The 20433-nt window shown below is 51.2% G+C and overlaps 1 protein-coding gene across 1 annotated transcript; it reads left to right on the plus strand.

Annotated features, from left to right (window-relative positions):
* Window positions 1-336: 336 nt before the first annotated feature.
* On the plus strand, window positions 337-17938 carry LOC103585483 (vitamin D3 hydroxylase-associated protein-like). Its single transcript, XM_008566461.1, has 15 exons — window positions 337-510; window positions 5743-5856; window positions 6523-6672; window positions 6974-7107; window positions 7704-7910; window positions 9177-9217; window positions 9666-9790; window positions 11004-11129; window positions 12047-12144; window positions 12463-12562; window positions 13019-13062; window positions 13909-14010; window positions 14289-14467; window positions 15994-16139; window positions 17582-17938. Exons 1-15 carry the CDS (start codon window positions 337-339, stop codon window positions 17708-17710), a joined length of 1869 nt encoding a protein of 622 aa, XP_008564683.1. The 3' UTR covers window positions 17711-17938.
* Window positions 17939-20433: the final 2495 nt, after the last annotated feature.

Genomic DNA, 20433 nt, shown 5'->3' on the forward strand with positions numbered 1-20433 from the left:
TGTGGAGTGGGACAGATGGGAGACGGATGTGATGGAGGTGAGGCAAGAGCCTCGCCACCTGTTCAGCTGCAGGCTTGGGCCCCTCTTCAGGCTCTGCCAGAGCCTCTTTCTCTGTGTGGCTTGAGGGACAGGGGTCTTTGTCCCCAGGATATCCAGGTAGGTGTAAGAATTACCTGGAAGGGGTTGGGCTGTGCCTTACTCAGGGCCGTGGCCCCGCCCCTGTGGGGCCCCAGGTATGGGTGGGTGCTGTGGCACTGCAGCTGACAGATAAGAAGGAGGTGCATCCACACAAGTCACACAATGCCTGGAGTGGCCTGGTTGTCTTACTCCCCCGTGATGCTACTCTTGCTGGCCCTGCTGGGGGCTGCCCTGCTGGGGGCTGCACTGCTGGGGGCTGCCCTGCTCTCCTGGAAGCGTGCCCCAGCCCGGAATAAGATCCCTAGGGCACAGAAGCATAGAGAGATGGCGCTGAAGCAGATGGAGGCCCTGGCCCAGCGTCTCCGGCAGCAGGTGAGTGGACATGGGTCCCTGAGGCCCCCAGCCCCAAGGGCCTCAGCCCTCAATCCCAACAGGTGGACCCCCCTCAGGACGGGGCCCCTCCCATGGCCCCATCCCTTTCAGAAGACAAAGAGCCTGGGTGGGCAGTCCCTACCTCCTGATCTCCCCATCACTGTCACCTTCTCCTCCATCCATATTCTTTGAGCTCCTGGAGGTCAGGAGCAGTGTGTTTTCTGTGTTCCCCCAGCACTCAGCACATGGCTCAGTAACATGATGGGTGCTCACTTGGGGTATTTGTTGAAATAAAATAAACCGATGAAGGCCATTGGAGGCAGGAGGCCAGGCCTCTCTTTCAGGCCCTGAGCACCCCCAAAACCTACTGAGACAGGAACCCTAGTCTACACATCCCGCCCCACTCAGTTCTGAAAACATTTGCTGAGTACCTGAAAGGTGCAAAGCACAGGGGGCTGGAGTGGGCCTCCTAGAAAGCTGTATGTCTTAAAAGGTGGCTTCTATAGTTTGAGGGGGGGTATTTCAAGGCATTGAGACAGTCATTGTGGCTGGCTGGGCTGGCGTTAGCAGGTGAAGTGGCTGAGCCATGGGTGTATCAGCAAAGCCTTTCTAGGGTGGTGGAGAGAAGGGTGGGAAGGAAACTGAGCCTGGGTTTGCTGTGTGGCCTGAAGGATGTGACAGCTCCTCTCTGGGCCTTGGGCTCCCCAACTGCCCGAGGAGGGGTGGGCTCATGGTATCCTGGAGTCGCTAGCTTTGGTTGATGTGGTGTACTCCCAGGGGTTGGGGATAGTGCCTGAGGTGCTGTCCCTGTGCTCTGGAGTTCCTGAGTGTCCTCTGACGTCCTCTGGATAGTGATTGATGGCCCCAATGGGTGGCTTCTCTGCCTGAGCTGCTGCAGTTGCTGAGAAAGTGTATTAATATTAATTGGGGCTAATTAGTTGGATAAATCAACCCACCCCCAGAGAGCAGCTGCCCCTCCCTGGTTGATGAGCGGGAAGTCTGGGATGAGGGGGTTGCTGCAGCGAATCAGCATGATGAAGAGGACTCCTGTGTGCGTGCGGAGGCCCCAGCTGTGTGCCGTGGTGGCTGTAGGGTCCTTCGCTGCAGACAAGTGAGGGCCCGCTTGTGTGTGCCTCCTGCTGGCGTTTCATTGTGTTGGGGTTGGGTGTGTGCCTGGCCATGTCGTTATGTGCTCATGGTGTCTGTGTGCCTGGGTGGGTGTATGTGTTGTGGTACTAGTTGGAGTCCGTACATCTAAATCTGTGTGGCTAGTGTGTGTCTGGATGTTTGGTCTAGTGTGTACATATATGGTTATATATCTGATGTGTGGGGACAGCTGGTTTTGTGTGTTTCTGTGCATCTGGTTGGTGTACACAAGGACGACTGAGGTGTGCAGCTATTGGCCTGGGTACTTGGTGGGGGCGAGGGCGTCTGATTGGCTGCAGAAGTGGGAAGGTTGGGGCGAGGTCACCCATGGTGTCTCCAGCCTCTCTTCATGGCTGCAGGCTTCATGGCTCTTAGTACCAAAGATATATAACAAAGCTATAGAAGTCTGTCCTGGGCACCTTCCCAGTCATGTCACCCTCAAGACCTCGGGTGGCCAACTTTATGTGCCAGGGGAGGTAGAAGGCTGAGACATAGGTCAAACCCTTGCAGGGTTCAGCCAAACAAATCCAATTCAGTTCAGTTTAGTTTAGCAAAATCTAACAGGGGGCTCCTCTGGGTCTTGCCTTGTGCTGGACCCTGAGGACAGATTCACCCTAAAGGTGAATCTACATCTGACCCAGACTTGTCTTCAAGATGTTCCCAACCTGGGTGGGGTTTGGTGGAAACAGAGCTGTGCCAGCCATGATGGGAGGCAGCTCAGCTGAGTTTGGCGCAGTCCAGATAACCATGGAACTGTGGGACTTGGCAGGGGGTGCTGACGTGTCCTGTCCGGTGAGGGTTGTGCAGGGAAGGCTTCAGAGGCAGCGTTTGAGCCAAGCCTTGCAGGATGTGTAGGGGTTTTCCAAAAGGAGGAAGGAATGAGAAAGGCAGTACCAGGGAGGGAAAAGTCTGAGATAAGGCGGTGTTTCTGTAGAACACATAGAAAATAAAATTCCTAGGGCCCACTGCGGTAAACGAACAAACTGCTCATGTCTGGAGACTGCTGGCCAGGAGGCTCTGCTAACCTTTGGTCCAGGTGGAACATGGACACCCTGAGGGTTGTGGGTTGATATAATATTAATTGTATTTAACAATCATTCTGGAAATAGTAATAATAAATCAATTTACTAAAAACTTTGAAATATATTTTCTTTGCTTTTCGTCTATGATGGGAGGCAGCACCAACTAGGTGTGGAGAAGTCCAGGTGTCCACGCAGCTATCGGACTCAGCAGGAGGGGGTGACGTGCTCTAAACTAAACTACCCGTTAAAACATCATAAAAGTGATATAAGTTGAGGCTCAATTTTTTCATCAAATTATTCTAGTAATTTTTGAGTAATTGGTTGATTTTTAGAATTTGTTGTGGGGATCTTTTGATGTGGCTATCATGTTTTGAAGGATGCCCCTATCTTTCAAAGCTCTCCTTATAAATTGGGGAGTCATAAGGCACTTGCAGTCTCATTAAGCAGAGCCCTTCTCTTTAACATTAATTATATTGTTCCTTGGGGTGAGTCCTTTTTCAGCTTTTCCTGATCCAGTTGCAGTTATGCCCATAGATTTCTAGATCTTCTAATATCATCTAAGATTTTATATACTTAAGCATCTCTGGTGTCAACTAAGTCATAAACATTGTTATTAGAATGTCATCATAAATTATGTTGACCCTAATGGCAGTTAGGAATGTGACCTCTGTTGCTGGGCTGCCTGTGTTTGAATTCTGACTCTGACACTTATATTTTGAATAACTTCTCTGTGCTTTAACTTCCTCATCTCTACAATGGGGTGATGATTATAATACTCAAATAAGTTAGTAAATGTTTACAGTGGTGCCTGGTACACAGCAAGCACTATACAAGTGACAGTTCTCACTTTAGTAATAAAGCTAATGTTGTCCATGATGAGTGGGCCTTTTGGGTGATTTTCAAGGCATTTGTTCTGTTGGATGGAAGTGACACTCAACAAGGTTGGTGAAAAGGCTTTGTTGGGCCTGCAGTCTCCTTTGGCATCCCTTGGTCTCCATTGGCATCCCCTGGCCGGCTCTCCACACCACTCCCCAGCTCCCTGAGAGCCAAAGTCCCCCAGAAGCTGCCATTCCCACAAGCGGCCTTGCAAGGAGAACTGCCTGGCAGCCCTAGCCTCAGGAGTCCAGATGGACATACTAGGCACTTGCCCACGGGGGTGCCACCAGGAGTGTCACCTCTCCAGGTAGATATACAGAAATGGGGACTGCCATGCAGCCACCCCCAAAGTCTCCGTGGTGCTGGGATGGTCCCTAGAAGGGCGTATTGGACCTCTTTAGGGCTGGGGGGAGCAGGGCAAGGAATGAGCACAGCCTGGCCCTCCACAGTCCCCGAGGGATTCAAAGACTATGCCTATGGGTCCTTCTGGGCTGGACGTTAACCCTTTACTTGCTGGACTGTGAGGAGAGGGGGCAGTCCCAGAGGAGAGGCTAAGACAGCTGGGGTGGTGGGGATTCCCTAGGGTGGCTTTTTGCAAAGGACTCAGAAGTGTTGCAATATTTCAGCTACTGGTGCATCTGTAGAGGTGCATCCCAGCTGAATGCAGCCGTTTCCAAGGGGTTCCATGGCTGGCCCTCCTGAAAGTCCCTGTGGCCCCCAGGCTGGGGAGCTCTGACAGAAGCATAGCAAGTAGAGGGACTGGGCAGAGTGGCTAGAGCAGCAGGGTGTGGAACGGGGGCCGAAAAAGAGGAGGCTGGTGAGAAGGCAGCGAAAGAGCCTAGTGTGGTGCCGGGCAGCCATGAAGGGCTTCATCAAAAAAGCTCCCAGCCCAAGAGCCATTAGAGGGTAGCAGTTAAGGTGTGGATGACCTGGGTTTAAGACCAGGCTCCCCCACCTTTATGACCTTGGGCAAGAGAGTTAACCTCTCTGTGTCTCAGTTGTCTTCACTAGGGAAATGGAAATGATAAGAGTACTTAGCCAAAGGTTTTTGTGAGGATTTAATGAAACTGTGCAGGTAAAGGGCTTGACACTGTTCCTAGTCACACAGTAAGTACTTAGTCAATGGGAACATATGTGTATTTAAATGTGAACACATGTTATACATTTATAGTGAAAGCTTCGTAAGTCATACTGATGAGAATGGTGTTGCAATGTTATTCTGATGGCACTTGGGACCTCTTGTCAGATTTAGGTTTTATAAGGTCTTACAAGGATTGCCCGGGTTGCAGTAAAGAGGTTGAGCTGGAGAGGTAGAGACTAGAGGCAGGGAGGCCAGTGAGGAGGAGGCCATTGAGCTAATAGAGATAGAGAAGGTCTGCAGCAGGCAGGAGGAGGCTGGGGAGTCAGAGGTGGGAGGTATGAAGCAGGTAGAAGCACCCACAGGTGGTGCATGTGTTAAAAGCATTGTCACTGGAGGCTGACTGCCTGGGTTTGGATCCAGGCTCTGCCCCTGACTAGCTGTGTGGCCTTGGGCAAGAAGAGTTTTCTTCTACTATAAAATGAGAAAATAACACGGCCTACCTCCTAGGGTTGTTGCAAGGAGTAATATGAGTTATTGTATGGGAAATGCTCGGAATGGGGCCTGATGTATATTAAATGTATAACACATCTTACGTGTAATTATATGTTTGCTATTATAACTATTATCAGAACTTGGATGTGAGGGAGGGGACCAGGATGATTCTGAGGTTTGTTGCTTTGATGACATGAGTATTATCAACTGGGAATTTCAAGAAGAACAGGTTTGGCAGAAAAATGATGAGTCCTGGAGCATCTGTGGATATATTGGTAGGTAAACAGGTTGAGGCCTGGCAGGAATGAGGCCCAGATTGGAGAAATACATGTGGCCGCTGAGGTCACCCAGGGAGGGAGGGCAGGTAGGAAGAGAAATGTTAGAGGAACACTAACATTTCGGGAAACTGCGAGGAGCCACCCAAGGGCCCTGAAAGGCTTTTATGCCATCCTGGAGACAGACCAGAGATGTTTTCAGCACTGAGAATGAGCACAGGAGATCTACTGAGCACACGGATGTGTGTGCAGCTGGGTATCCAGTGGAGCAGAGGGTGTTATGGGAAGTGTGTGCGAGTGGGAGTCTTTGATATCTGCCTGTCCCACCTCATATTTGCAGGAGCCAGACCTGGACCCCAAGCCCATCCTGGAGCTGCCCCTGGTACAGCTGGCCCAGAAGCTGCGGGATGAAGAGCTGAGTCTGGAGAGTGTCCTCTGTAGCTACTTAGAACAGGTGGGGGTCAGGAGTCAGGATCCAAGACTGGGGATCTGGGCTGGAGGTAGAGTATATTAGTCTGTTTTGTTGCTTATAACAAAATACACAGAACTGGGTAATTTCAGAAAGAAAACAAAATTTATTGCTTACAGTTTCAGAGGCTGGTAAGTCCAAAGTCCAGTGAACACATCTGGTGAGGGTCTTGTCCTGGTGGTGACTACAGCAACTCAGGGTATCACGTTGCAAAATGGTAGAGCAGACAGAACAAAACTCTTCATGCGCTCTCCTTTTAAAGCCCTCAGAACCACACCCCTGACCACCATTTTTAATCCATTCACTAGGGCATGGTCCTATAATCCAATCACCTCTTCAAGGCCCCACCTTTCAATGACCATAATAGGATTTCCCACCCTTAACAGTTACAGTAGAGATTAAGCCTCAGTGAGGTTGAGGGGGCATCCAATCTACAGCAGGGAGTGTCACCTGTCATGGGTCTACTTAGAGGAGCTGGGGGACAGGTGTAACTCTGAGGTGCTGTGACTAGCTTGGGAGGGGGTGCATGTCAAAGTCACCTGTCACTTCTATTCTGCTCTGAGTCAGTGGTAGGAGGGGCTGGGGCAACAGAATACTCTGGCCCTGGCCCTGGCCTCACCCTGGCCCCTTGTCTGGTTCAATGTTGCTCAGGCGCTGAAGGTGCACCAGGAGGTGAACTGCCTGACGGATTTCCTGGGGGAATGTGAGGAACAACTGCAGGCTTTGAAGAAGCTTAAAAAGAGCGAGAGAGGCCTTCTCTATGGGATCCCCATAAGCCTCAAGGACCCCTTTGACTGCATGGTGAGCCCCAGGGTGTACAAGGACATGTGTACATGGATGTGTGTGTGCACACAAGTACTGCTGAGCCTGTGAGCAGTAGCTGAATCAGAGATGCACAGCTAGAAAGTGGCAGACTGGCATTTGATCCCAGCAGTCTGGCTCCAAACCCCATGCTCTTCTGCCACCTGTGAGTCTTTAGAGCGCAGTGCTTATCCCTGCGGGAGTGAGAATACTGCAGGCAGATGGGAAAGAGACTCTGCCAGCTGAGTGATTCCACCCTGACCTCCACAGGCCAGGGGCAACTAACATCTTTTCTCTGCAGGGCCATGACTCCACGTGTGGCATAGCCCAGTTCCTGGAGAAGCCTGCAACCAAGGATGGGGTCATCGTGAAAGTGTTCAAGGCCCAAGGAGCTATTCCCTTTGTTAAGACCAACATCCCACAGACACTGCTCAGGTCTCTGAAGCGGGCTGGCTGGGGTTGGGGCTGGGCTGAGTCCAGGGCTGAAATAGCTCTTGAAAGTCAAGACAGAGGGTGAGGTGTGGGACAGTGATGCAGATTTCAAGGACCAGGGTTCTTGGACAAGTGCTTTCTGCTGTCTAGGTCTGGGTTTCCCCATCTTATAGTGTGTGGATGGACTCCATGGTCTCTAAGCGCCCTTCAGATTCTGAGGTTCTGTAAAGTTACTTCTCTGTTTCTATCCCAGCTTCTCTCTTTAATTGTTCTTCTCATCCCTTACCTCGCTCCTCTCTATTCAGCCTTTAGTGTATCTATTTTTGGTGAGGAACCTTTTCTCAATTCTGACAGCAGAGCTTGGTCCTTAGTTTAGGAGTCGTGGTTGGCACCTCATCTTGGTCTTTTCTGCAGCAGCAGCAGCAGCCCCTCACCCCGGCCAGAAGGAAGACCAAGAGGTCTCAGCCTTAGGGAGGATCTCATGGAGCCAAAGAAGCCCTGGGATTGACTCCGAGGGTGGTAGGCCTCTACCTGGGGAGGGAATGATCTACCTTAGGTCAGCTTTTGCTTCTCAACTCCTTTTCTTCTGCTTCCTTTAGCTGGGATTGCAGCAACCCTATCTATGGCCAGACCCTGAACCCTTTGAATTTAAAGAAGACATCTGGAGGCTCCTCAGGGGGTGAGGGAGCTCTGCTGGCAGAAAGGGGTTCCATCCTGGGCATGGGCACAGACACAGGTGGCAGCATCCGCATACCAGCCAGCTTTTGTGGTGTCTATGGCCTTCGGACCACGGGATACCGCCTCAGGTACTCATTGATGGTGGTGGTGGGGTAGGCTCAGCCGTGCCCAAAGCAACTAGGGGCTGGGGGAGTAGAGGAGCCTATTCTACCTGTGAGTTTTCATCCACCAGCTCAGTACTAGGGGAAGCGAGTGAAGGTAGGAGTGCTTCAAATAATCCCTGCCCTAGCCACAGCTAAACATACCATGTTTTATGCAGTGAAATAGACTTTCCACTCACTCATTTAATTCATCAGGTCATTAATTCATTAATCTACACAGCTATCCATCTACCTTCTCATTCGTTAATTCATCCATTTATCCATCTGTCCATTCTTCATTCATTCAACCACCCATGCAGTCATCATCTCAGTCTCTATCAATCAATTTCACTATTCATCTACTAATTAATTTATTTAGCAAATTTTTATTGAGTGTTTACTCTGTGCCAGACACTGTACTAGCTACTTGGGATACATCAGTGAACAAAACAGACAAATATTCCAGCCTTTGAAAAACTTACATACATTCTTCATTCATTCATTCATCCATCCATCCATCTATCCATCTTCCCATCTACCTACTCATCTATCCATCCATCAATCCACATTTGTATCCATCCGCCTGTCCACCATATATCCATTCATATTTCTATTAATTTTTCTATCCATCTGTGCATCCATGCATGAATGCATCTATCCATTCATCTTTCAACCCTACTCTGAGCACCCAGTCTGTGGCACCTGTACTGGGGACACAGAGCACTCTCAGACCCAGCCTCCGTCCCTGTTGTGCTCTTAGACGCCAAAATGGTTTAGTCAGAAAGTGATCAGGGCTCTATGGAAGGGTCAAAGCTTGTGGGAACTCACAAAGTGAAGCTGACATTTTCTTCAACAGAGATTTATTAAAAGCCTACACTTTAGACTTTCAGAGGCAGGGAAAGGAAAGGGAAGGATTCCTGGAAGAGGCAGCATTTGACCTTGGACGTGCAGAGATGGTGTGGAGTCTAGAAGTCTGCAAGGCTGTGGGCAGCTTACTTTGCCCAAAGCAACATGCATGTGTAGAAGGGATAAAAGTAGAAGCTATGGAGAGTTGATCCTTTAGAACTTCGAAGGGCAGTCAAAGAGATCAGACTTTATGCTGAGGGCAGCAGAGAGTCATGGAAAGGTTGAAGCAGCTTCTATTTCTGCATGCTGGGGCCTGGAGGAGCACACTGGCTGGGTGCTCAAGCCTCTTGGCACCCATACCCTCCCTTCAGATGCTGAGCTGGGCTCTGGGTGGGTGGGGTTTTGCAGTTACTCTGGAGTCGCCACTGCCATCAAGGGGAAGAAATCAGGTAAGCCCCTGTCTGTGCCTGTGGCCACACCCATTCAGAGACACACCTGCCAGCCTTTCTCCCAAGGATTTTTCACTTAGCTCGTGTCTCCAGACAGATCAGTCCCACAGGTGATGAAGGTATCTCAGAGAGGGGACTGCATAGCTCCCAGCTGGCCTCCCCAGCCCAGTGACTCTGCTCTATTGAGAAGGGCTTCCTGCTATCTGGCTTTAATCTCTCCAACTGGTATCTTGATGCTCTGCCCCAGAGACTTTCCCATCAGGCACTGAAGTTGCTGTGGCCGGTCTACCAGTCCCATCTGTCTTCAGCCCGTGACCCAGGACGGGAGTGGGCCTTCTTCCTTTGGCCCTGATCGTGGCCTGAGCCCCATTCTCTGAGCCAGGCAGTAGGAATCCCCAGAGCAGAAAGAATGAGAAGTGTGTGCCTCCCTCCCCTCCTCTCTGTGTAGTAACGACAGTGGCTGGTCCCCTGGCCAGGGACGTGGAGAGTCTGGCTTTGTGCCTGCGAGCCCTGCTGAGTGAAGACATGCACTGGCTGGACCCCACTGTGCCCCCCATACCCTTCAGGGAAGAGGTGAGTCAGATTGGGGAGCAGCCCTGGGAGGCTCCTTCCCTCCCCTCCCATCATTCCTCACTGACCATCCCCTGTGAAGACCTCCTCTCCCACCCCCGGGTGCAGTCAGCAAGAAGCCCACATGCTCAGTGCTATTGTTTGCCATCCCTGCTTGGTGCCAGTTGCTATGGCCTTGTGGCTAGCTGGAGCAATAGCTGTAATTGCCCCCAAATAGGGACTTCAACATCATCTACCCAATACAAGCAAGTAGAATACTCAGGGGGTGTGGTTCAGAGAGTCTGGTGTTTAGTTACGCTGGGCTTTTAACCCTCTAGGTAACCCTGGCCAAGTCACAACTCTTCTCTAGGCCTCACCTTCCCCATCAATACAATAAAGAGGTTAGACCAGAAGATTGCTGTAAGCCCTTCCAGCTCTGGCAGATTTCATTTATTCATTAATTCATTCAGCAACATTGGTTGGTACCAACTCTGCAGGGCTCTTTACTTCATTCTAACACTCACTCTGTAGAACGAGCATCACTCTTTCCACTTACAGGTAGGTAAGGAAACTGAGGGGAGGTGAAATGACTTGCCTGTGATCATGTAGCTAGTAACTGGCGGAGCTGGGCTTTGAACCTGGCCCTGTCTGACTCCAGAACCCTCTCCGCAGGGCAGAGTCTCTGTCTATCATTCAGCCAATGTCTGTTCATCAGATTCCCTCCACCCACCCCAGCATTATCATATGTGATCATTGTCATTCAGTTTTTGCCCCTATAGATCTCTCCATCCTCATCCTCTCCTGACAGTTCTTCGGCTTAAAGATATTTGTGTCTATTCATCTTCTTCCTCACCTGCCCACCCACTCAATTCCAACCATCCATTATCCACCTACCCATGTATACATTCAATCCTCTGCCCACCACCCATCTATCATCTCATACCTGCATCCACTCATAAATCTATCTACCCTGTATCTACCTGTCTATTCTATCCACCAAAGCACCCATCTCCCCATCTACTTCTCATTCTTTCAGAGTTTTCCCCAGAGCACCTAGAACCTGGAGAGTATATAGGGAGGCTCCTAGGGGCTCTTGGAGAGTCCCTATGGATTACCCCCTGGGTTAGGACAGCCATGACCCAAGGCCCTGCTCTACAAGTCTGGCTCCTGGAGTGAGGCCTCCTTGTTTCTAGCCCAATCTCCCTTCTGAGCCCCACGCAGCCCCTTGTGTCCCCAGGTGTACTCCAGTAACCGGCCCCTTCGAATCGGCTACTATGAATCAGATGGCTACACCCAGCCATCCCCTAGCATGGCCAGGGCTGTGCAGCTTACCTGCAGGCTACTTCAGGATGCAGGACACCAGGTAGGCTTACCAAGCCTTGGTGGGGAGAGAGGCTAGACCCGTGACAAGATGCTGGGCTGGGCCATCCTTGGAGAGAAAGGAGGCTCTGTCTGAGTTTGGGCTGCTGAGATAATTGTGTTTCTCCTAAGCTTCCTAGAGAAGACTGGTAGGGTGGAGTTGAGGGCAGGTGAGCCCCACTGTGTAAGGAAGGCATCAAGATTTTATAGGGGCTGGCCCGGTGGCGCACTGCTACAGTGCGCCGCTTGGGAGCGCGGCGGCGCTCCCGCTGAGGGTTCGGATCCCACATACAGACCGGTTCCCGCTCACTGGCTGAGCGAGGTGCGGGCGCAACACCGAGGGTTGCGATCCCATTGCCAGTCATGAAAAAAGACAAAAAGGGAAAAAAAAAAAGATTTTATGGCTTACCCCCTCAGTGGTGGAGATTCAGGGACTCATTACTGTAGTTCCGTAAGCCTGGGTCTCTGTGGCCTCCATCAAATGGCTGTAAGGAGCTCTCTGTCTTCTAAATTCCCCCCCCAGTCTCACCTCCACCTCCCCTGTCCCCAGTGGTTTGTTGTGGCCTCACCTCTCCTTTGAGAATTGCTGGTTGAACACACACCTACTATGCGATCTTGTCCCAGTCTCTTAACCCCCCTGAGCCTTAGTTTTCTGCCACATGGGTGGCCATGAAGATTAAATGAGCTCACATATGTAAAGTGCTTGGCATGCTGGCTGTCACATCTGCTTTGTGAGGGTGAGGGGTGGCATGGCTGGAGAGGGGCTGGCCACACAGGCCTCCCGTGCCATGCTCAGGAGGTGAGGTGGCTGGAGATGAACAGGTGATGTGGTATCCCCTGTTTAAATTCTGGGGGATAGAGAGAGAGAACAGGGCAGGCAGGGAGGAGTTCCAGGCCCTGACTTGGCTTCTGTCTCCCCAGGTCATCCCCTTCTCCATCCCCCATATAGAGTACGCCTTCGAACACCTGTACACTGGGGGTCTGTTTGCTGATGGAGGGGCCACCCTTCTGCAGAAGCTGTACGTCTGTTGGGACTTGGGGGTGGGCCTGGAGGAAACAGGGTGATGGAGGGAGCTGGAGCCAACCTAAGCCTTAGGAGGGGTACTGGGGGCTGGGCTGAGATGCCTCTGGCTAACAGTGTGACCATATGCAGCAAGTCACCCACTCAGGCCCCATCCTTAAGATGCACATGTTCCAGGGATGGTGGTGGGGGCAGAAGTATTTCTTGGGGTCTCACCTCCCTCTGTGGCTTGCCTCTGGAGGGGGCGTTGGGTGGGTATGGGGAAAGACCAATGGCTGAAAGCTGTACCTGACAAGATATGTGACTGGTTCCTTAGAGAGGGGGACATTGTGGATCCCAGCATAAAGGGTTTAGTCAACCAGCTCCGCCTGCCAGATCTACTCAAGTGTTTCTTGGCCTGGATCCTGAAGTACACAGTGAGTGTGGGCCCCAAGCGGGAAGGGATTCAGAGGGGCAGTGATCCCAGAGAGGAGAAGGGGCTCAGAAAGGGGAGGGGGCTCACGGAGGGAGTGTGTGTGTGGGGGGGTCAGACAGGAGGATGAGGCCCAGAGAATAGTGGTGGCTCAGAGAGGGGTTCAAAAAGAATATTTCAAAAAGAAATAGAGAAGGGGATGAGGCTAAAGGAAAGGGGTGCTCTCAGAGAGGGGAGGGTGCTCCAGAGAGGAGGCTCAGAGAGGGGGAAGGCATCTCAGAGAAAGGGAAGGGGATTTAGAGAGGGCGCTCAGGGCTCGGTGGAGGGTGGGGGCTTGATGAGGAGTAGAGGGCTCCACTCAGTGTGCTGAGCAGCGTTGCTCTTCCTGGCCTCGGTCCCAGGCAGGCTGGCTGTTTCCCTGTGGTTTCTCAAGATGTCTCCCCTCTCATCCCTCTTCTAGGATCCCCGAGCTGGCCAGAGTTTTGAAGAGGTTCGTGGAGTGGGGTGAGTGAGTCTCTGCAGGTCCAGCTCCTGCCCACAAAGGTTGTCCATGGGGAGGTGGGAATTGAGTGAAGGGCATATGGCTAGAGTTGGCAACATCATGGGGGGAGAGCTATTTAGATTTTGGGATCTAATTAGCATTTTAGGATCATGCCTGACATTAGGGTTAAATTTAGACTTTTGATTGGTGTAGGGATTGGGGCTGGTTTAGGGCTGGGATTTGATTTGAAGTTAAGATCTGAGTTAAAGTTAGAATTAGGGTTAGGTTGAGGTAAAGGATGGGGCTGAAGTTGAAGTGAGGTTTTGGCTGGGGTTGAATTTAAGGAGCTTAAGACAGGCTGGGGTTGGAGTTGGTTTGAATTGGGGTTGGGGTTAAGGTTGGGGGTGAAGATAGATTTGGATTCAGGGATGGGATTAAGATTGGAATTGGGGTGGGGCCAGAGTTAGGGTTAGAGATGAGGATGGGAAAGGATTGTGGATTGGGTTTGGGTTTGCTGTTGGGCTTGGCCTGGTGGGGGTTAGAGTTGAGGTGCTGGTTGGAATTGAGTTGGAGTGGTCTGAGGACAAACCGGGTGCCTCACAGGCTAGGGAAAAGAGCCTGTGACTTTTGGAGAAGCCCATTAGTTCCCATGCCTGGTGCAGTGGGGGTTGACCAGAGGATGTACGCTCTTGAGAATCCTGGGCAGACAAGGTGTCTGGGCCAGATGACAAGACATAGGGCCATTCCCAGCCCATCAGCTGATTTGCAGCCTGCATTGAGGCCAGACCCTGCCTCTTGGATGTCATGTGTAAAAGGAGACCCTTCCATGCTGACTTTTGAACTTCTCAGAGTCTTCTTCATTCCCCCAGGACACCCAAGAGACTATGGGAGCAGCAGGCAGCTGTGGAGGTGATGCGTGCCTGGGAAGACCTCAAGGGGCTGCTGGAACTGGGGCAGCAGAGACCTGGGTGGTGATCTAAGTGGCCAGAAGGGGGCAGAGCTCTGGTCTGGCTTGCAGAGGAGGCCCAGCTGGACCTGGATGGGGAGGCTTGGTGACCTAAGAAGTTAATCTAGTCCATCTCCCTGAAGCTAGGGTTATAATATTGTCTCAAAATCATTGTAACCTGAGATTCCCCTTCCCATCCCTTCGCCTTGGCCCATGGGAAAACCTGATCCTCCCCACGTATCTCATTCTGAAGCTCATAGCCTGAAAATTCTTCCTGGTGTCTAACCCAACAATGCCTGGCAGCACCTGTCCTTGTCTGGCAAACAATGACTACTGGTGGTCCTACCCCTTTCAACCCTTACTGTCCCTGCAGGAATATCAGCAAGAATTCATAGCCAAGTGGAGGTCCCTGGACCTGGATGTGCTGCTGGCGCCATCTCTGGACCCTGCTTTCTGTATAGGCTATCCTGCCTTGGCACCAGGTGAGAGGGATTGGGTCCTGGTGGGGTCCTTCCACAGCCTCTGTGATCTTGGCCTCTATCTCCATCTACTTTTTATTTTTTATTTTTTATTTATTTATTTATTTTAAAAAGATGACCGGTAAGGGGATCTTAACCCTTGACTTGGTGTTGTCAGCACCACGCTCACCCAGTGAGCGAACCGGCCATCCCTATATGAGATCTGAACCCGGGGCCTTGGTGTTATCAGCACCGCACTCTCCCGAGTGAGCCACGGGCCGGCCCATCCATCTACTTTTTAAAAAGTTTCTTAAATTGGGATAAAAGCCAGATACCATAAGTTTACTGTTTTAAAGTATGCATTTCAGTGGTTTTTAGTATTTCAGAATGTCATGCAACTACTACCAGAACATTTCCATTACCCCCAAAAGAAACCTTGTACCTGTTAGCAGTCACTCCCAATTTCCATTCACTTTTAAAATGAACTTTATTGAAATATGGTTTCATGCAATAAAATTTACTGATTTTAAGTAATTTGATGAATTTTGACAAATGTACACAGTTGTACAACCACCACAATAATCAAAATATAGAATATATTTTAAGAACTTATAGAATATATATTTCCACGCCCCCAAATTTCCTTCATGTCCCTTTGCAGTTCACTCTACCCCTGCCTCTACCAACTGCTGATCTGCTTTCTATCACTATAGTTTTGCCTTTTCTGGAATTTCATATACATGGAATCAAAAGGCATGAGGCTTTTGTGTTTGGCTTCTTTCACTTAGCATATCCATTTACTCTTAACATGCTGTCTGCTGCCCCCACTTCAAAAGGTGTCTCCAGCCCAGCCCACCTGAAATGCAGGCTCAGGACAGGGCAAAGTCCAGGGCATCCCTGGGTCCCATGCACAGGTCCTGGCCTTGGGGGTGCTGCTCAATGCAGGATGAAACCCAGTTCCAACCCCAAGCCTGGACTCCTCTCACCTGACAGCTCTCCTTTCAAACATGTCCTCCTAGGTCCCCCCACAGTAGTGGGCCAAAGGCACATCCCACACCTGGCTCTCCCTGCACACAGGCAACTGCTGCACAGGAGCTCTGTCTTCAACTCAGGGTTGCACTGCACACCCTCGTCATCTTGGGGTTCGGTACACAAGAGGGCATGGGCTGAGTCCTCCGCCACCCACTAGCTGTGTAGCCTTGGAAAAGCCACCTCATGGGTCTGCCCCATTGATTTCCTAATTTATACACAGGGAATAGTAATTCCTTCCTCACAGGTGTGGAGAGGATTTGAGGAACCAGCAATGTAGAGAGGCCAGCACAGGGCTTGGCACTGAGTAAGGCTTGCACAGTGCCGACTCTCCCCTCCTCCCCACCTTGGGGAGAGCGTGAGGCCCTTGTCGGGACGCCTTCTGGCACCCAACCAGCTAGTCCGAGCCCAGAGGGAGGCAGTTCCGAGAAGGACCGGGAGGGCGCGCCCGCCCACATTCTTCCCCACCTAAGTCTTCTCGGCGCTGATGATTTCCTGGGCTTATCTGGATCTTCCTGCAGAAAGTGCCTCCTACATGGGCCTGTACAACCTCCTGAACTTCCCCGTGGGCGTAGTGCCCGTCACCACCGTGACCCTCCAGGATGAGGAGGAACTGGCCTTCTACAAGGGATACTATGGAGATAGTTCTGACAAAAATTTCAAGGAGGTCAGTTTCTTTTTCCATGCCTCTCCCCCAGGGGCACAAACCTTGATTCGATTGGGCTGGGACCTGTGGGGTGACAGTGGTGGTGAGGGTGGGGTGGGGCCGGTCATTCCTAGCGTTTATCCTTTATCACTTCAGCTGCAGCTTCACCCATACACCATTTGACCAGCCCCGTCTTTGTCAGGGGAGAAAACTTTGCAAAACCAGTGGTCTTCTTGGCACTTCTGTAGGGAAAGTGGATTCCAGAGGCAGGGAGGGAGGAGGAGGGCAAAAGCCTCTGCTTAGGAGCTTACCATGTGTACCTGGATTGGACATCAGGGCCTCAGCTTCTTCATCATGAAAATGGGAATAAAAACATTTACCTTGCGTGGTTGAGCTAAAGGTTAATTAAATTGAAAAAGAGAGTAAAGCGGTTAGCATAGGCCTTGTGTGCAGGAAGTGTTCAATATATGCTATTACTAATTCAGAGGTGGTGTTATAAAAGAGAATATTACCATGAGCCTATTTAGCTGCAGGGTCTAAAATTACATCCACAACTTTGGTGAGAGAGAGAGAGAGAGAGGTAGAGAGAAAGAGACTGACTCTGAAAAGTATGCATGTATCTGAGTCAGATATTAAGTGACTTACTTTTTCTGGAAATTGATTTTAGTGCTAGAGTTACCCAGTGGAACTGCTGACCTGAATTCTGAAAAAATAACAATAATGATACTATCTCATGTGTTTTGAGCTCTTACTCTGTTCCAGAAGCTGTCTAAAAGTGCTGTATATACATTAAATCATTAAGTCCCCTAACTGTCCTGTGAGGTTTTACAGTTGAAGGAGAGGGACAGACAGATTAAGGGACTGGACTAAAGCCACACAACCAGTTGAAATGGAGGAGCCAGGACTTGAAGCCAGGTGATCTGGCTTCAGACACAAAGGCAAATAAGGGCTTATATGATATCATCATCATAAAGCAATGAAAACATGTTTGAATTCCTACAAGTATGTTTGCATTTCATGACAGGGACTTGGGCTCAGCCTCCATTTTCCCAGGCCTGTGTTTGGGGTCAAGGCAACACTTTCACTACAGAAGTGTAACCAGGCTCTGGATCAGGGATTTGTACATTCTTTTTCCCTTGCTGTGAACATTGGGTGGTTGCTTGGTTTTATATTTCTTCATTATAGTCAGCATTCTGATTCTGCATCTTAACCCTAGAGAACTATAGACAAATAAAACTAGAACAGTCTTTTCAGGTTTCACTGAGAGCTGAGGAAGCCTGGAACTCTGAGATCCAGGACATCTTTACCTTAGTATAGATTGCAGATGAAACATGTGGACTAAGGCATAACTTAGGCCAGCTCTTGGTACATAGGCCCTTGGTACATGGGTGGTGAGGAGGGCTGGGCAAGGATCCTGTGAGCCAGAAGCAGGCTCTGAGTTCCCAGATCCTCTTTCCCCGCAGGGGGCGAGAGGGTCTGTGGGACTGCCAGTGGCTGTGCAGTGCATCGCTTTGCCATGGGAAGAGGAGCTGTGTCTCCGATTGATGAAGGAGGTGGATACATTGGTCAAGAACCAGAAGGCACCCAACTGACAGGCCTCTTCTTCTCCTGGAGGGCTTTCTAGACCCTCACCCAGGTCTGGCCCTGGTGCCTCTTCCTTCTCATAAATACCATGTCTGCCTCATGTCTCATCCTGTAGGGACCCCAGTGTTCCTATCATTTGTGGCCCCCCTGTGTAAGTGCTCAATACATGGACTCCCCAGATCGGCCTAAGATGGGGAGCAGGGGAAGGGGCTCAATAAACATTTTCTGGCTGGCCAGTCTTGTGATCTCTGGTCTGGGTGGGGCTGTGTCTCCTGGTGGCCTTCCTCCTCCAGTTGCTCTCCTCCAGTTCAGTCACCCATATGCTACCCCAGACTGCAGCAAAGGGGAAAGAACCCCAAACTGAGAGGCTGATGACTTGGGTCCAAGTCCTGGCTCTGTCACTGGCTTGCTGTGTGATGCTGGGAAGTCACCTCCCCTCTCTGGACCTCAGTTTTCCCATCTGCAAATTGAGGGGGTTAGATTTGATAAGGTCCATGGTACCTGCCACTGGACTTTCTGTGAGCTGCAATTCTAGATACTGCTTTGATCGAGAACTTCCCATGGCTCCCACTGATGTTTGGAGAAAGTTCCAGAGAGCAAGGCCAAGAGAGTGTAACCCAGAGAAGACCCCTGGCTCACAGTCCAGTCATTTCCCCACAGAGTGCTAGTTCCTTGGCCTGACATTCAGCACTTCCCAGGATCCTCCATAGCCTCCTCTGCCATGGCTTTGCCATAGTACTGCTTTCCTCTGTTCCCTCAATCTGGAGTCTTCTTGTTAGCACGAGTGTGCCTCTTCTTACACTTCTGCTTCTGTGCCTCTGTTCATACTGTTCCCTCCACCCGAATACCTTTGCTGTCCTTCAAGCCCTGTGTCAAATGCCACGTCCTCCAGGAAGCCTTCCTTGATCCCTCCAACCCCCTTCCGCCATCTTCCCTTCATCTGAACTCTCTTGAGATCTTGCCCCTATTGGAACTTCCCCTTCTATCCCATTCCTCGTTGTGGCCCTACTTCCAGTCACCTAGGCAAACTAGTGAACTCACTGCTCCCTGTGCTTGATAGCACAGACCTTCTGGAGATAATATCTCAATGCAAAGGAATGGAATCCCTCCCTCCATCTATCCTACATTTGCTGAGTACCTCCTCTGAACACAAATGGTAAAATTTCAGGCAGAAAAAGGCCTGAGTTAAAAGAATTTCGCTAAGACAAAGATCCCAGGAGTTCCACCAGAGGGATCTGTGGCCCTGACTGCCTACCACAGAAGGAACCATTTGGGGTGTCCAGGTGAGACTGGATAGGGCTATTGATGACCTTAGTGTGGCTTCCCCCTCTCTCCAACTCTACCACAGAGTCTGAGACCTCTGCTGGAGAAGGAGCCTCATGTTTCCCTTCAGACAGGTTAATAGGGCTGGTGCCCTGTCCTCCCTCCCCAATAAAATGGAGGTGTAAGGGGCTCTTCTGTCCCTGCATCCCACTGCGGCCTTCGACAGCCTGGGCACCAGGGGGCAGCATTGAGCTTCACACAGCCCAGGTAACCCTTGCCTCCGCCCTCAGACCCACTGTCACCTGTACTTCACAGTCAGATCCTCTGTCCAAACTTCACTGTGCAGATGAGAAAACTAGAGGATGGAGGGACAGAAATAGGGGGATGCAGGAATAAGCCAGGTGCTTTGGGTTAAATATTTGCAGATTTTAAGATAGACGATTCTAGTTTTGGATGAAATTAGCCTGGGGAAAGGGGATGGCAGATGCCAGCTCAAGGGGCTGAGTAAATGGGAAGCCCTGTCCTGGGGGCAGACTTCCCTTCAGGCTGGGCTTTCTCTAGTATCTCTTGAGTTGATGTTTGGGGTCAGCAACCTCCTTCCTCCCCAACCCCAGCTCCAGCTCCAGTGATGATCCCTAACCTCTGACTCTTGACCCACTACCTGCCAGCACCATCTTCATCTGAACTCACTCCCTGGTCTGTGTGACTGTGGACAGGTCATTTGCTTTCTCAGAGCTCCTCCCTGCGGGGCCTCTCTGAGGTTCATGTGTTGGGTGCACATGGAACCTCCTGGGACAGGGCATCATCTCCTCCTCCCCTTCTCACTCCCATTATTTCCACCACGGATGGCTTGACCTGGACACATACATGTCCAGGTCCTGGCTCTGCCTCCTCTGTGACCTTGGGCAAGTATCTCAGCTTTTCTAAGCCTCAGTTTCTTCATCTGTAATATGGGAATAAAGATCACATTTGCCACAGACTCAGGAAGAGAGGGACCCACAGGAGGTGAAGGGGCAGGTGGGAGGGACTTGGGTTCCTTCTCCCCAGCCTGGGAGAGAGGCCAGCTCAGGTCTGGGTGTCTGTGCCCAGATATTCACAAGAAAGAGCCCGCCCCTCATGGGGGTGCCTGTGCGAGCAACAGGGAAGGCCACTTCAACGGAGAAATTTAGCCCAGAAACAGGAAAATTCCCGGGATGAGGGGCGGTTCTACAAAGACTGGGCCTGAGGAAGGAGGGCTTCGGGATTCTGAGCCTCAGTTTCCCCTCTGGCTGCACGAGGAAGGGCCCCCTCGCCCCGCGCCGGCCCGGGGACTGTCCCGGCCTGCCCATCTCACTCAGCGCACTCACATTCCGCCGCCCCGCGCGGTCTCGTGGGGCCGGGCAGACGGATCCGGCCGGGGACGGCCACTCCTCCCGCGACACGGGCGGACAGACGGCCCGGACGGAACCCGGCCCCAGGCGGCCTCCCG

This window comes from Galeopterus variegatus, unplaced genomic scaffold (genome assembly GCF_000696425.1).
Source record: "Galeopterus variegatus unplaced genomic scaffold, G_variegatus-3.0.2 Scaffold242, whole genome shotgun sequence".
NCBI classification, from domain to species: Eukaryota; Metazoa; Chordata; class Mammalia; order Dermoptera; family Cynocephalidae; genus Galeopterus; species Galeopterus variegatus.

What these genes read in the sequence shown, in the direction of transcription:
- LOC103585483 (XM_008566461.1), top strand. Translation starts at nt 337, where the DNA reads ATGCTACTCTTGCTGGCCCTGCTGGGGGCTGCCCTGCTGGGGGCTGCA. An exon ending in CCCAGCGTCTCCGGCAGCAG is followed by an intron (nt 511 to 5,742) that starts GTGAGTGGACAT and finishes TCATATTTGCAG; the next exon opens with GAGCCAGACCTGGACCCCAA. An exon ending in CCTGGATCCTGAAGTACACA is followed by an intron (nt 12,563 to 13,018) that starts GTGAGTGTGGGC and finishes TCCCTCTTCTAG; the next exon opens with GATCCCCGAGCTGGCCAGAG.